General features: G+C 46.5%; 1 protein-coding gene across 1 annotated transcript; it reads right to left on the bottom strand.

The window, feature by feature from the left end:
- Window positions 1–176: 176 nt before the first annotated feature.
- On the bottom strand, window positions 177–14218 carry PNLIPRP1 (pancreatic lipase related protein 1). Its single transcript, XM_054581767.1, has 13 exons — window positions 14200–14218; window positions 14023–14071; window positions 13311–13465; window positions 12715–12840; window positions 10986–11120; window positions 9571–9679; window positions 7951–8070; window positions 7733–7852; window positions 6151–6269; window positions 5115–5244; window positions 2917–3025; window positions 2217–2384; window positions 177–281 (listed from the first exon to the last, which is right to left on the bottom strand). Exons 2-13 carry the CDS (start codon window positions 14069–14071, stop codon window positions 218–220), a joined length of 1404 nt encoding a protein of 467 aa, XP_054437742.1. The 5' UTR covers window positions 14200–14218; the 3' UTR covers window positions 177–217.
- Between the last annotated feature and the right edge of the window lie 619 nt (window positions 14219–14837).

Below are 14837 nucleotides of genomic sequence, written 5' to 3'. Positions count from 1 at the left end.
CCAAGGAAAGTGGGGGAAAGGGCGTGTGATCAGAAGTCAATGGCCGGAGACCCCACTCTACAGAAATGCTCAGGACATTTGGACATTTTAAAACGTTCAGTTCCCAAATGTCCCTGCAGGGGGCCGCTGACATGAGAGACAGACTGTGAATAGATGGATGATGATGCATCGATGGATTTTATTGATGTTAACACAGAGACCAAATGGTGCCTGGAGCTTAACAGGGTGTGAGAGTGAGCAGGACGTCTTCTCTCACGGTATCTTTGCTACAGAAGCTGTACCTGTGGAGAAAAATGAGTCCCTTCTGAGTGCTGGACGTCCTTACTTGGTGACTTGCGTTGGTAAGCAAAGGAATTTGCTAACTTACAATTCACAAGCCATGGGGTTACACCTTTTACCAATGGCCAGAGAACTGGTTGCCTCCAGGGTGGCCAGTGTACCAGGCAGCTGGTCCTTGGACAGGCCAGCTGATACTCGGAAGTGGCCATGGTCTCCGGGCCCTCAGTCCGACAGGACCGGGGCCTCTTTGAGACAGTCAGCGACTGGACCTCTCGTGCTCCCCCTCTTCCCAAGCACGTGTAGGCCCTCCACAAACACGGTTCCAGATGGGCGCACTCTGGCCTCACCCACCCTGGGGGCCTCACCGACCAGTGTAGTAGCTGCAACATACTGAGCTCTTACTAGCTGAGAGCAATGACATTAACTGCTGTTACTATGTGTCTTACATTATAGGAGAAGGAACGGAGGCCCCAAGGACTCTCAGTTAATCAGCGGAAGAACCCAGAAGCAAATATTTGACGCCACAGCCCACATTTTCTATGGCCTTGCCTTTTAGATGTGCCCTTCCCCTGGGCTCTCCCCTCCCTGCCTTTTAGCAGTGACATGGGGCTGGCCACTTGATTCTCAGAGCATTGGTTTCCATGTATAGAAGAGGGCCCCACTCCCAGAGAATCCCATGTCAATAACACAGCATCTCGTGACAATAAATGTAAAACAACTTTAAAGGTAAAAAAAACAACGCAGACCTAAGTGGTCATTATCATAGTCCTTCTGAGAACCATGGGCTTCTCTCTCAGACCTCACTCACCATCACTGAGCCCTAAAGTTTTGTCCAGATTCCTTACTCCTGGCCGGCCTTCAACACTTTGTCCTTTGCATTTCATTCGTCTTCCCTGGAAGCTGCAACTGTCACCTCCGGGAGTGTTCCCCAGTTCCCTGCACCTCGAGTGCTGCTGGCAGCCGGCTGGCCTCCCCACACCCCCGTCCCTACCTCTCACGCACGGAGCCCCTTGTCCCTGCTGGTGGCCTTCCCAGTGGAAATCCCTCAGCCCGAGAGACACCCCATGGCCCCCTCCCCTCTGCAACCGCTTCCCCTCAGCCCTCTGCTTTCTCCTCAGTCACTCTCTTTGGTCCCCTCACGGTGAATTTTTCGTTCTGTTGTTTGACCTTCCATGTGAACCACAAGTCTAATTTTTCTCAACAGCTCCATGGTAAACTCCTTGTGAGCAGACACCATCTTGTATACCCAAGTGTTTGCTAGCTTGGCGTACAATAGGTGTTTACTAAAGTCAGCGAGGAAGGGAGGTGGGTGGGTAACGATGGATGGAGCCACATTGCTTTTAGTACAATGTCCCAGGAGGGAATTCTAGCCAGCACGTTCCTTTGTAGGACATGTAATCCCAAAGTGATTAAAATAATCTCAGGGAGACTGAAAAGAGGTTGGAACAAAATTTGATTTTCTTTAGCCTTCTAATGATGATGATGATGCTTTTTAAAATTGTTACTTACTGGCTCTTTTCATAGCAGCAAAATTATTTGAATAATTGGACGAATGCAGCTTTTTTACCCTCCAAACTATCCCAGTGAGCCAGGGAGGCAGAGGGCTGGCCCAGCAGGTGGTCTGTGTCGCAGGATGTCCCCTGTAGCTACAGCTCAGCCCCGGGGGCCGCAGGGAGACGCCTGCAGGCTGGGGGTGAGGGGGGTCCTATCCTCTGTGCCCCCACAGACACTGCTGAGAACACTCGATAAAGTGCACCCCGTGGAACTGTTCCGTGTTCCCTTTCAGTTATTTGTTGGTCTGGGGAAAAAGGGCCCCAGATGGGTAGATTTTCTTGGCTTTTTGGGCTGAACCATAACTTGACCTTCTGGGATGAGTTTTCCCTACAAATAGGAATCTCTGTGAACACCCTTAGGCACTAGCCAGCAAAGATACATACACTGTCTTCTCCTCTCCCTTCTGCACGGTGATCTTGGACGCACCCACTTTGGGGAGGGTTGGGTTTACCACGTGGTTATTCCAAAGGAACTTGACTTTCTGAATTGTTCCAACATCCAGCTCTGCATCAAACTCATTAGAGTGGGTGGAGCCTGGTTTGATAAGCCCCCTTGAAATAGAAATGGGAACATTTTCATTCATGGAAACAACTTCCAATGACCAGATAGGGCCATACCACTCTTTCCTACTCTGAATTAAAGAGATTGTTTTTCCGAATTAATTCCCAAATAAAGGATGGAGAAATAGGAAAGTCAGAAATCAAACTATTATTTAAATATTGGTTACTCATACTCAGGTTAATTTCTCTTAAAACTTTCTTATAGAAAGTTATATAATTCCTTCCTATTATTTTTTCTGGAAGAATTATTCATACAATAACACATTATTCACTTGGTTTAATGTAACAAGCATGTATTACTGTGAAAATTATAAAACATGATATCTAGGTAATAATTAGATTTATTTTTTAAAAATATGATCTAGTGACTGAGAGAGAATTAAATGCTTGGATTTATAATAGAGAAAAGAAAAGTTGTTAGCAGAAGTCTGAAATTAACTTCAGCACACAGAAGAATTAAAGGCATGGATTGAAGGCCATGTATATCATCAAGTGAGATGTGGTGTTAAAAAAGGACATTTACCTGAAGATGTCAAATTGGTGGGTATTTCCCTTATTTCCAAACAAAGAAACTTTGACCTGACCAGTGACCATTCTCCCAGACATTGTGACGGACACCCCGTATCTCCAGCCTGCAGAGGAGAGGGAAAAGAGCTTAGTTTATGCATGCACGAAATACTTGACCTACATCTTAGATTCCGGTCTCTGTCCCTTACAGTGAGGCACCCAAGTGTAAGATATTCTACATGTTGATCTACAACTCGGACTGGACCATGAGGGGAACTGCGTATTGAGCAGTGTTCTCTTCCGGACCTGTACTGCCCAGTAAAGGCGCCACTCGCCATATGTGGCTGCTTCCGTTTAAATCCAAATTAGGTAAATAACATTAAATATTTAGTTCGGCAGTGTCACTAGCCACACTCTGAGTGCTCAATGGCCACATGGGCTAATGACGACTCTATTGGACAGCACAGACACTTCTATCATTGCAGAAAATTCTTTGGGAGAGTTCTGCTCTAGAATGATTGCACAATGACTTAAGGTGGAAAGAGAAGGAACAGGGGCTTGTCCCCCGAGTTGGAACCCTGGCTCAGGAGTGCGGTCCTGTGAGCCCCCCGAGGACAGGGTCTGTGTCTTATCTCTGCATCCCTAGGCCCCAAGCGCTGTCCAGCACAGCGTGGGGCTCTGTTGTCCCCCAGATTTACATCTGGAGTGCTGTCTCAGTCCCCACGAGCACTCATACATGCACGTAAAATCTATGTACATATAATCGCATAGTAACGTACTCATACATATATACCCACACACCCACACCTATATACATATGCACACACCACACATCCTTTGTATAAACACATATGTGAAAACACACATACACACACAGCCTTTGCTTAATTCCTGCTCATCCTTCACATCCTCAGAGAAGTTGTCCCTGTCCCTCCCTCTGGTCAGGGCCAGGTCCTCTGTCCTTCAGAGCCACAGCGGCAGCTCACCAGGCCCGACACACTTACTGCCACTGGCCCACTTTCTGTCTTCTCCGCTGTGTTATAAATTTCAAGCAGAGCAGGCCTTGCTCCCTGAACCCCAGTGTCTAGCTTCGTCTGTGGTCCATAAATGAATGTTGGTTGGGGAATTAATATATGGTTTTGGAATGTTTAATTTGTTGTTAGGATATGGGCAAGTATTTCATGCATGACTACTTCAGTGGAAGGACTGATTAACCAATGTCTTTAAAAAATTTCTATAGCAATGAAAATGTTCCATATCTTAATTGTGGAGGTGGTTACAGGATTATTCATTTGTCAAAACTCATAGAACTATCCATTAAAAAGGATGAATTTTGCTGTATAAAAATTATGCTTCAATACGCCTGGCTTGACTATGTAAGACATGTATTATATTCATATTACTTATATAATACAGTCTCTTTTTTACAGTGAAACATCTTAGGGAACCATCATGAGCAGGGTGGCACCAAGTGACTTAAACATGCCCTGTTTTTACCTTATGACTTGGTCTATCCAGCAGATTCTCGAGAGAAATCACCCCATCTTGATTCCTGCCCACCCTCCACAAGAGGCTCAGTCCCTGGGCACCAGGTGCACGTGGATGGGGGGAGGGGAATGGGCAGATTGGAGTTGGGTTTCTTAAGGGGCCCAGCCCAGCAAAAAGCTGGTACCAAATAAATGTTTGTTGACTGACTAGAAGAACAGGTGCATGTGACACAATCTTAAGGGTAAAGAGGGTCAAATACAGGGTGATGGAAGGAGATTTGACTTTGGGTTGTGTGCACGCAATGCAATATACATGTCATGTATCACAGAATTGTACAATTGTGCACCTGAAACCTATATAATCTTATTAACCAATGTTACCCCGATAAATTTAATTTAAAAAAATAAAAGGAACCATGAACTATGGAACAGTAAAAATTCAGGGTAGCTGGCCACAGAGACATGCAAATTGCTATTATTCCATTAGTTATATTATTTTCTTCTACTCATTTCATGCCATTGAGATACAATGGAAGAAATGCTAATTCTTTCTAAATCCCCAGTTGAGTGTTAAAATGGGAAGGGTTGGCAGGGTGCAGCGGGGAGTGTCCTTTTTCTAAGGCAGTAAAAATATGTCCATAAATATTTCAGGTCAGAGACAAGCCCTTCATTTCTAACAGAAACTAAACTTTCTTTACTTGGAAGGGAAAGTTTAAGTGCAACTTACGGGCAAAATTGCTGGAATCGCCTGTGTTCAGGAAGAATTTCTGCTGATTCTCACTCACATTGCTGGCAAATTTGTCAGCATAGTGGCCCATCTGTGGGCACCCTTCGTCTGGACAGGGGAAGCACTTGTTCTGATGAGAGAAGATAGATCAGGCTGGAAGGAGCAAATTTATCTTTTAAAGATCCATACATTGGGGGAGCAATATTCCTACAGTCTGAGCTTCCTCATTGGTGACTGGAAGGAGAACAGATGGTGTCTAAATTACTTTCCCAAGCCTGGTGCATATCACATTGTAACTGCTTGGGGAGCTTTAGAAAATCTTAATGCCCATGTTGAGAAAATATCGGGCCCCAGGTTAGATCACTTATACCTTTTATCAAGTGATGTGCTGGTGAATGATTAAAAACCAACTCTGGGAGAAAAAACATCCTTGATTGTCGTGTTTACCAATTTCCATGGTATAAACACTCTGACCGTGGCCATTTTCAGGCTACCAACATGATGTTGCTGAATGCGGAGTTGGGAAAAGATTGTTCCCCTGGCTCTCACAGCCAGAACGGACAGGCCCTCCATTTCTTACCTCATTGCTGGCTGCATGGGCACAGAGTCCAGCCTAGCCTGAGAAGCCCAGCATATGCCTTTTCTTCTCTCTGGCACCTGAGTTGGTCTCTCATACATTCTTCTATCCTTGCTCTGCCCTAGCCAAATGTGTGCATTCCTTCTCTCCCTTCAAAACCCAATGATTTTACAAGCCAGATTCCAATGTTGCCTCCTGCAGAAAGCCTTTCTAGATCATTGCATTGACTGCTCTTTTTTCTGCTTTTCCAGAATCTTCCTTATCCACATGACTCATCTGGAATTCTAGCCATTGCCTGCCTAGAGTTTTGTTTCCCTCCACTCCACAGGACCATGAACCTCTGAGGGGCAATGCAAAACAGGTAGGGGATGGGCAGAAAAAGATGAGCAGGTACTGCAAATTCCAAACACAGCTGGATAACAGCCCCACCCTGGGGTTCAGTGTGGGACAACAACTTACAGACTCAAAGCTCCTGTAGGAAGCGCAGGGGTATGCAGTGAACCCATCAGGATGGAGGATGCTGTCTGAGTAATACTTGTAGCTTCTCAGGTGATTGCAAGCCACAAAGTCCCTGGTTCCTGGGGAAACAAATGAAGAAGTCTACACAGGTGGTCAGGGAGTTGTGACAACTTCTTGACTCTTCAAGTGGGATGCTTGAAAAGTTGGACTGCATTTTCAGAAATTAAGGGTAAGTCCAAAATCCAGCTACATTAATGCAGTTAACATACAGAATGGGCAATGTACTGAGAGCTTGATATATGTTGTCCATGTTATCCGTCACTAAGTACATACGAAATTATATACCATGCCATCCCTAATTACAGAAAAATCTACAGATTATAGGTTCAAATTTCTGATTACAGCTAGTAAATGGCAACGCTGGGAATTAAACCCAACCCGTCTGGTCCGTGAACACATGCCGCTATCCTCTGCCATCCTGTGTTCCAGGCACTGAGCCGGAGGTCCTTGAAGACACAACCAGATTTGACACTGACCTCCTAGACATGGTAAAACCAGGATGGCAATACTTTCATGCAAATAAAAAGGAGGGTTGAGCAGCTCTGGGTGGCTTTATATGAGCATCCCTGTCACTCTCATTGTGTCTCATTCCTTATCACCTTCCTTGGCTTCCATAACTCTTGCCAAGTGACAGATACAGGACTTGCAGGTCTGGGCTGAACTTGCTTGGCCATGACTGATGGAGACTTTTGGCCACCCTGTCCACGCAAACCCTCTTAAGACTATAAAACACAATCATACAGGTCTTGTCCTTAATATTTGCTTCAATAGCATCCACACTTGCCAAGCCATTTTGATTGAGTTCAATAACAATCTTTACTCAGCAGATTTGGTCAGATCACTAAGGGTTTTGACCTGTGTGGTGGCAAATGATGAGTGTGGCCAGAAAAATTCATTTGTGCATTGCACTTTTAACATCATTCAACACAGAGTCAGAGCTGTGTCTGAAGGATGCCCTTGGTTCCAGGTGCACTTAATCAATGATAAAGACTAACCGCCTCAAAGAGCCCAGTCTTCGCTCTAACCATCCTTAAGTGTGATTGCTTCTCATTCTTGACCCAGCATTGAAGAATGGTGACTCTCATGGTGCAAATGGCTTTACCATGGAAATGCCTAGGAATATTCTTATTTTGGCTACTAAAATGAAGCCAGTTGCATAAACTTGAAGCATGTCACTGACTCCTATGGGAGACGTGGGCAGACAAATTCTCTTAGAGTCAGGATGGTTTTTCCTTACTTTGTTATATGTACCTACTCATTTATTGTTGGAGTTAGAGCTTTGAGCAATGGCTTAGTAATTCTTTGTTGCTTGTACACTCCAGGACACCACAAAAATGTTGTAAGGAATTACAAAATCAGTAGAGCTCAGATATAACAAATGACATACAGTTTTCAGAAGTCAGGTCTACGAGTGGGGATTGTATATTTTTAAAGACCAGGTTGTTTTTATTTTTTAAGATTTGCTACAGGGAAAGCATGGCTCACCCCCAGGAGGCGATGCCGCACTCCACTCTGGCTTTACCTGACCAGATGCCTTCTATGTCCACGATCTGTGACAAGGCGTTCTTCTTGCATCCCGGCATCTCTTCTCCTCCATTGGGGAAGAAGTCAAGGTGACCCATCAGTTGGCTCGATCCAAAACCTGAAATGTTTGGAACAGCCCTGAGCTTTTCACAGAGCTAGGCTCTCCTGGGTAACACCCATGGCACGTGCTCAAGGCTGGAGTGTCATCGGCCTCACCCATGGATGGGATCAGAGGAGCTGCATCCGTGTGAATCACATCCACAAAGGTAGCATCGGAGGGATCAAGTCGAACCTCTTCAGAAGTACCCTGGAAACTTGCTTCTACGGGATCCAGCCCTGGAAAAGATGGGCAGTGCTGCTGACACAGGCCGGGCTGAGGGTGCCCACAGGGCCAAGGTGTGCAGTTGCATAGGCTGTGCTCTAACTAAAGGGCTGCCACAACCTGGAGGTGTCCAGTGTCAGGGCCCTGGCTATCGAATATGGGAACAGTCTCAATATGCAGCCCATTAGGAGGGGGCTCTAGGGGCCTGGTAGGGAAGGGCAGGTGAACAAAGAAGTTTAGATTGTTTTTGGAACAAGGATTTTTTTTTTCTGCATCAGATGCTTTCATTTACTTAGGCATCTTTCTTCTTCAACATGCTTTTCACTTCCCAAATTTGAAGAAGAAAGTGACAAAGCAGTACAGTATTATAGATAGGAACAATATTCTGGGACGGGGTTGCCTCGCTCCACATCCCTACTCAGCTACTTCTTGGGCAAATTGTGTGACCTTGGGTGAGTCATTTGGCCTTTACTGTGCCTCTGTTTTCCAACCTATAAAATGGGGGTAATAATGGTATATATTTTATATGATTGTCATACAATTAAATGAGTTAATGTTATAGCATTTATCACAGTCCCTGACACATCAGCATGGGTGGATAAGTTAAATATTAATTTTATTATTTCTTCCTGGCTACATTTCCTTCTTGGAAGGACTCTTGGATTTGTCAAAGATTTTTGAAGATTTGGTCAGAGGAACAAAAAGATCATGAACATAACTGTCTACTGAATATAAAAGGTAGAGTTCTTATAAAGGCAGAGACTTGTTTGAGCTGAACGACAACAAGACTGGGTTGGAATCTCAGTTCCACCACTAATCAGTGATGTGACCTTGGACAAGCTACTCACTTCCTTGAGCCTGTTTCTTTGGTTCTGAGGATTAAATGAGAAAACGTAAAGCACTTTGTACAGTATTTGGGATAATTAAGCACTTAAATTATGCTTACTGTAGCAATTATATTAGCATTATATTATTATTATATTATACAGATGTATGTTGTTGCTATTGTTACAATGTAAAGGCCTTGCTTGGGCCAACAGGATGCTTTTGGCTGTGACCGTGGCTGGGTTTCTTCTACCAGCACAGACAATGGAAGCATACTTTTCATCTTCTATTCTGCCCTTGACTTCCGAGAGCAGGGGAAAAAGGAATGACAAAATGGATCCTTCTTAATTATGTTTGCTCATGTTCGTAGCAGCCTTACTCTGCATTTTTCTGAGTGCCCAGTCCTGAGCAACCCATGCTGCCAGAAAACTGGGATCTAGAGGGGAGAGACAGGGAGAGCGGTGGAAGAACAAAGGGAAACAGATAGGAATGAAGCTGCCAGCCCTCTGCCGCATAGATCGGTTTCTTAGGGGCTTCCTGAAATGAAATGCTCTCTGCAGGCTCTAACCACCTCTGCCACAGCCAGAGGGACAGTCTCCTTTGGGCCAGTCCTGAGCTGGGCTGTAGTCTGTTACCATGTTGTGGGGTTGCTGGGTACAAAATCCGGGACCCTGCCCCTTGGGCCTTACCTGTGATCCTGCCCAGGCCTGAAGTCTTGCTCCCTGCCTCTCCAGCCACATGGGCTCCCAGGCTGTGGCCGATGAGGTGAACTTGGGAAGGTGAGTAGCTGTAGTTTGTCTGGGAGCAAAAAAGGGGTATGTTTAGGACATTTCTGTGCTGTGGGTTTTGTGGCGGGCAAACCTGATCCTGCCTCTCCTCTGCTAAGACTTTCTGTAGCTTCCACTCCTCTTAGAATCAAGCCCAAACTCATTACCAAGTCCTTAGAGCTTTCCTGACTCAACATGTATTTTTCTAGACTCTTCTTTAGCAAATACTCTGTGGACCTCTCAGGCCCTCTAATATGTCCTATTCTCAGAGCTCTGGGCCTGGTTTGGAATTCTCTTCCTGTGGTTGCCATGGCCCCAACTACTTGCCCAGCTCACTCCAACACGGCTCACATTGGCCCCACGCCCACTCCATCTGGATTGCCCCCCGCCATGCTTCCGTACAGCCCTGTACTCTCCCCATCAGGACCCTGCCCGTGCTCTATTATCAAGTCTTCACTGCAAGCTCCTCCGAGTCCTGGGGCCTCACCCATCTTCTTTACCTCCTAGCACAGCTTCTGATATTGTACCCCCAGATATTGGATGAATAAACAAATAACATAGAGGTACGAGGTATTTGTACATATGGGTCTCGCTGATATTCACCCAAGTATACTTGTTTATTGGTCTACAGTGTCTCTAGTACAAATACCCTGGGTTTTGATTTTCGTAGGGTTGCAGAAGTAGAACCAATTGGTTCTTCTATAGACCCTTTGAATATAAGGCAAAAATGGCTGGGGCCTTTATCTGGTAGAGGAGAGTCACCAAAAGTTAGTGACTTGACTTAAAGAATTAGTGAAAAAGAAAGACCAGGGCAGAAAGAAACAGCTGAATTGATTGTTCCAGAAGAGATTCCCCAACATCAACAGGACTCACCACAGCAGGCTGACAGAGCTGGTGCATGCCAATCGTGCCCACTGTCCTTTGGCTATGTTGGCTCTCCCTGAAGATGCTGTGTTTTCCCCCAAACAGAGTCTACCTGGTATAGTGGGGAACCCTGGAACTAGATGCTTTGGGAGGGACCCAAAGACAACTCTTATATTCACCTGTTCTATGATTTTTGGGGGGCAAGCTAGTTATACCTTCTGGGCTTCAATTTTCTTCCCTGCCAATTGAAGGCAATAATAAAAGTCCCTACTTTGTAAGTGTTAGTGCTCGCTGCTTGCTCCCATGGGTGTTTCATTATTAAGGCGAAATTCAGAATTTTAGAAGATCCTAGGAGAAATATCAGTTCTTTCTAGCTCTCCTTTAAATATATAATCCAAAGGCATCTCTACCCAACTGAGACCCAGGGGTCCCTCCTGTCCCCTCAGCAGCCCGTAATCTAGCCGTCCACTCACTGAGAGCACGCTGATCATCTGGGCCACCTGGGCGGCCACCACGCGCACGTTGCTGACAGCCTGTGTGTAGGTGGTTTGGGAGCCTTTCTTCCAGTCCACGCAGATGCAGTTCACCTCCTCCACCTTGAACATGTTCTGGCGTGGGGAAGACATGGGGTGTTTTCACAGTGGCACGTGAAACCACATTTGGCCAGGGCTCAGCAATGGTCGCTGACGCTACCACTGGCCATGCTCTTGCCCTGTCCTCGCTGGGACGCTGAGATCCATTAGACTTCAGGGACTCCTGTTGTCAATTAGGAGTCGCCCCCGCCAGGGTGAATGCAAACAGATTCCCTCTCTGGCTTGTACCTGAACTAAAAGCTGGCCACTCCCTGGCTTTCTCTGACCAAATTCAATAAGGTTGATTAGGTGGGGGAAGCAATCGCATTATTAAAGGAGCTCCGTTTTGAAAAGGAAAAGCCTCAAGTGCCATCTCTGGGGGCCAGTGTCTAAGTAACCTTGTGGATTTGACCGCCAGGGGTCCTTTCAGCCACTTAGCAACGCTGCTGCCAATTACCAGGGCTTGCCTTCAGGCCAGCCCGCGGGGCGCTGACTAAGTCTGGAGGTAGAGGGGAGCATCACCGTTTTAGAGTCAGAAACGCACCGAGTTTCATGGAGAAAACACACACTGCAGGTATTTAAAAAATAAAACTGCACTGACTTAAAAGAGATTGAAGAATTCTGCAAGGAAAACTTCTTCCTGGTGTTAAAGGAACAGATATGTCCTTAGAAGTTCCGCCAGGCATTCCCACTCCACATGGGCAGCTTGAATTTGAAATGGTACCACAAATGTGAAATCCACTCCGAGCCTTTTCATGTATATACTAATATGTGTGATCACACACACAAGGATTCCCAGAGGTAGCTCCTGAGGACTTTAATGTCTAAAGCAACTGTGAAGAATCTCTTACGACCTGGAACACGTGGGGCCCAAACAATATCTTACAGTTTACACATTAAAACATTTATTACCGGTGAGACAGAGAGGTGCCAAGAATTACATGCTGGTCAACCAAGGCTAAGTGCAGAATGACTAATTTTCTGGGTTTGTAATTTTTCCTGTTGCCATTATAGGTTAGAGCTATTAATGTTCGGGGGTAAATTCTTAGGTGTCAAAAAATAGATTAAAGCAGTGTACAGGTCAAAAGAAAGAATTCTGTGTGTATTTGTGTGTGCCTGTGCAGATGTGAACACGTGAAGTCTGTGTGTGTATGCATGTGCGCATATATGGGTTCGTCTGTTGTGTGGACTTCTGACCAACAGGGGCTATATCACACACAGCTTTGTCACTTTCGGTGCTGCCTTGTAAGCCACCCAGTCAGCCTTAGCTCTCCACGCTCACGTAAGTGGCTATGGCCGTCCATCTTTGACTCTCAAGGAGGACGGAAACATTGGAACAAAAGAGCCCAATTCCTCCTTTGTGGGAATCTCAAGCACCCTCACAGAAGACAGAGGCAGATGACATTTAACCCTGAGTTAAGCCACGTGAGGAAGCCCTTGTTCCCAGAGCGAAAGTCATGGTTTCAGGCTACAGACGCAGCCCAGAAACATGGGAAGGAATTTTTACTGTTGCAAAAGAGAGGCATTTAGTTGCATTTTGAACTCGTTTACTGCGATTGCTTGAAGGGAAGCAGAGGCATTAAGGGACGCGGTGGCAGCAGCAAGCCATGGGGACTAGTGCAGCCCCTACCTTGCACATGTCCAGCAGCCAGCCCTCATCACCCTTGTCTATGAAGCCGTGGATGATGAACCGGGTCTTCCTGTCTGTTTGAAAATTTGATGCTTCAATCGTTGATGGATCAGAGAGAAGGAGGTTCTGTGACAAATGCAGAGGGATTACATATTTTTGCAGTCCAGCCACTCAGGATTGTCCAATTACCTCTCTCATTTTTTTAGTTGTTCCAATGCAACAAAAGCCACCTCCTCCATGAAGCCTGCCCTGCCCTCCCTTTTCCTGCTGCACCTTCTCACATCAGGAATCACTGCCTCCACTGTGCCTGGGTTGTGGCTTGAGGTCTTGCCTTTCCTGGGGTTCTTTGGAAAGCTCCTTACCCCACACCAGAATCCCATAGCCAGCTATAGGTTCTGGCAAATAGGAGCCATTCATTCACTCAAGCCAACTTTTTACTGAAGACCTACTCTCTCCGGGCCCTGGGGTGCGGCTGGAGGAGTGGGGTGAGCAGAGTAAGAGGGAGGAGGTGGGCACAGAGAAAAGAAACTCCTGGCTGCAGGATGGGCACAGCCCCGCCCCCTGTTTCCTGGATGCTAAAATGGCAGAGGTCTCACCTGAAAGGTGTTTGGGTTCTCATTGGTGTAGAGCAGGAAGCGGGTGCCGATCTTCTCAGGGCTCCAGGGGAGGACTTTCAGGGGCCTGATTACAGTCCCACCCCAGGGCTCAGAGTCTGAAAAGCAGCCGAGCTGGCCATAGCAAATTTCTTTGCCTGTAGAGAAAGGATGACTTGCTCAAGGACTAACTCTTGAGCTGGGATGTGGGATGTCACTGCTGCCCAGGCCTGGTCACTCCCCTGCCTGGGGGCAGTGTGCAGACTGTGCAGACACCCACCTGTGCCCCAGCCATATGTTCTTGCCCACAGTGCCCACCTTCTGGTCTGGAACCAGTCCCAGTGGGTCCCCTAGAGATACTACCACCAAAATGGCAAAGGTCTGTGTCCTGTGCCAGCTCTTCAGATATATATTTTTGATTAATGTGAAAATGGGCGTTGATAAGTCAAAATGTTAACTCAGGTGTTTAACGCTTTACCCAGAAAAGTCTGTTCCAGGGCACCCGGGCATGAAGGTAGGATGCTGGGGAGAGGCTGGGAAGTGGGTCCCCCTCAAAATGTCCCTGCTCCCGGGTGGAGTGTCAGCCCCTCCTGCCTCTTTCTGGAACTGAGTTGTCCCGAGGTGCTAGGAGCCTTGTCATATCTAAGGCTTTCTGTGGCCAGCGCTGAGGCATTGGGCTTCAGTCCTTCCAAGGGGCAAGCGTGCTGTTTCTCACCTTGGACAGCTCCCAGCAGGAAGAGCCCGATCACCCACATGCTCACCATCTGCAACAAATTGAGATTTTTTCAGCCTCTCCAAGCTTACCGGAGCGATGAGCAGACTCTCGGGGACTCAAGGCTGTTTGCCTGGCCTCTCCTCCCCAGCTGGCGGGGGAGCGGCACAGGCGACTTACCCTGTTGGCTGTTCCAGGATTATTCTCCCCCTCTGGGTCCAGGGCCCAGGCGGCGTTTTATACTGCAGCTTTATCATTTGGACGCTGCTTCAAGGAAACAGCAGGTGATGATAAAACATGCTGTGTGCACTTAATGTTTTAATCTGCACAAATACACAAAACAAGATTAATAATTCATCTTTCCACAAGCCTGGGAAGATGAAAGGATGCTTGATTAAAAAGGGGTAAAAAGTCCCTCAGTTGTACCCATGTACCCGTGCATATAATTGTCAGCCAAGTGGGCCCCACTTTCTGATTTTCTAGTTCATCACTAAGTGGCGTGCAAGTTCCAATAAGGTCGCCGCAGAAAGCCGTAATAGTAGTATTTCCCACTTAGAATGGATGGAAATGCCCCTACATAGGTGAAAGTAAAGGGAAGTGTCTGATTAAGAAAAACCTCCATACTTAGTCTGTTTCTGTCTCTGTCTCTGGCAGTCTAGTAATATCCAAGGACATGAACTTTGGAGACGGACTTCACAGCCGCCACAACGGCCTCTGACCAGAATCCCCTGTTAACTACCTGCCCCAGTTATCTACTGCTTTGCAGTGAACAAACTCGAAGCTTAATGGTTTAAAACAACAACAATTATCCCATTATC

Source organism: Pteronotus mesoamericanus, unplaced genomic scaffold (assembly GCF_021234165.1).
Source record: "Pteronotus mesoamericanus isolate MK-2021 breed Mesoamerican mustached bat unplaced genomic scaffold, CSHL_Meso_final contig_657, whole genome shotgun sequence".
NCBI classification, from domain to species: Eukaryota; Metazoa; Chordata; class Mammalia; order Chiroptera; family Mormoopidae; genus Pteronotus; species Pteronotus mesoamericanus.
This window is presented reverse-complemented; position numbering and strand designations above follow the sequence as displayed.

What these genes read in the sequence shown, in the direction of transcription:
- PNLIPRP1 (XM_054581767.1), bottom strand. Translation starts at nt 14,071, where the DNA reads ATGGTGAGCATGTGGGTGATCGGGCTCTTCCTGCTGGGAGCTGTCCAA. An exon ending in AGATGATCAGCGTGCTCTCA is followed by an intron (nt 9,680 to 10,985) that starts GTGAGTGGACGG and finishes TTTTGCTCCCAG; the next exon opens with ACAAACTACAGCTACTCACC. An exon ending in CACCAATTTGACATCTTCAG is followed by an intron (nt 2,385 to 2,916) that starts GTAAATGTCCTT and finishes TTCTATTTCAAG; the next exon opens with GGGGCTTATCAAACCAGGCT.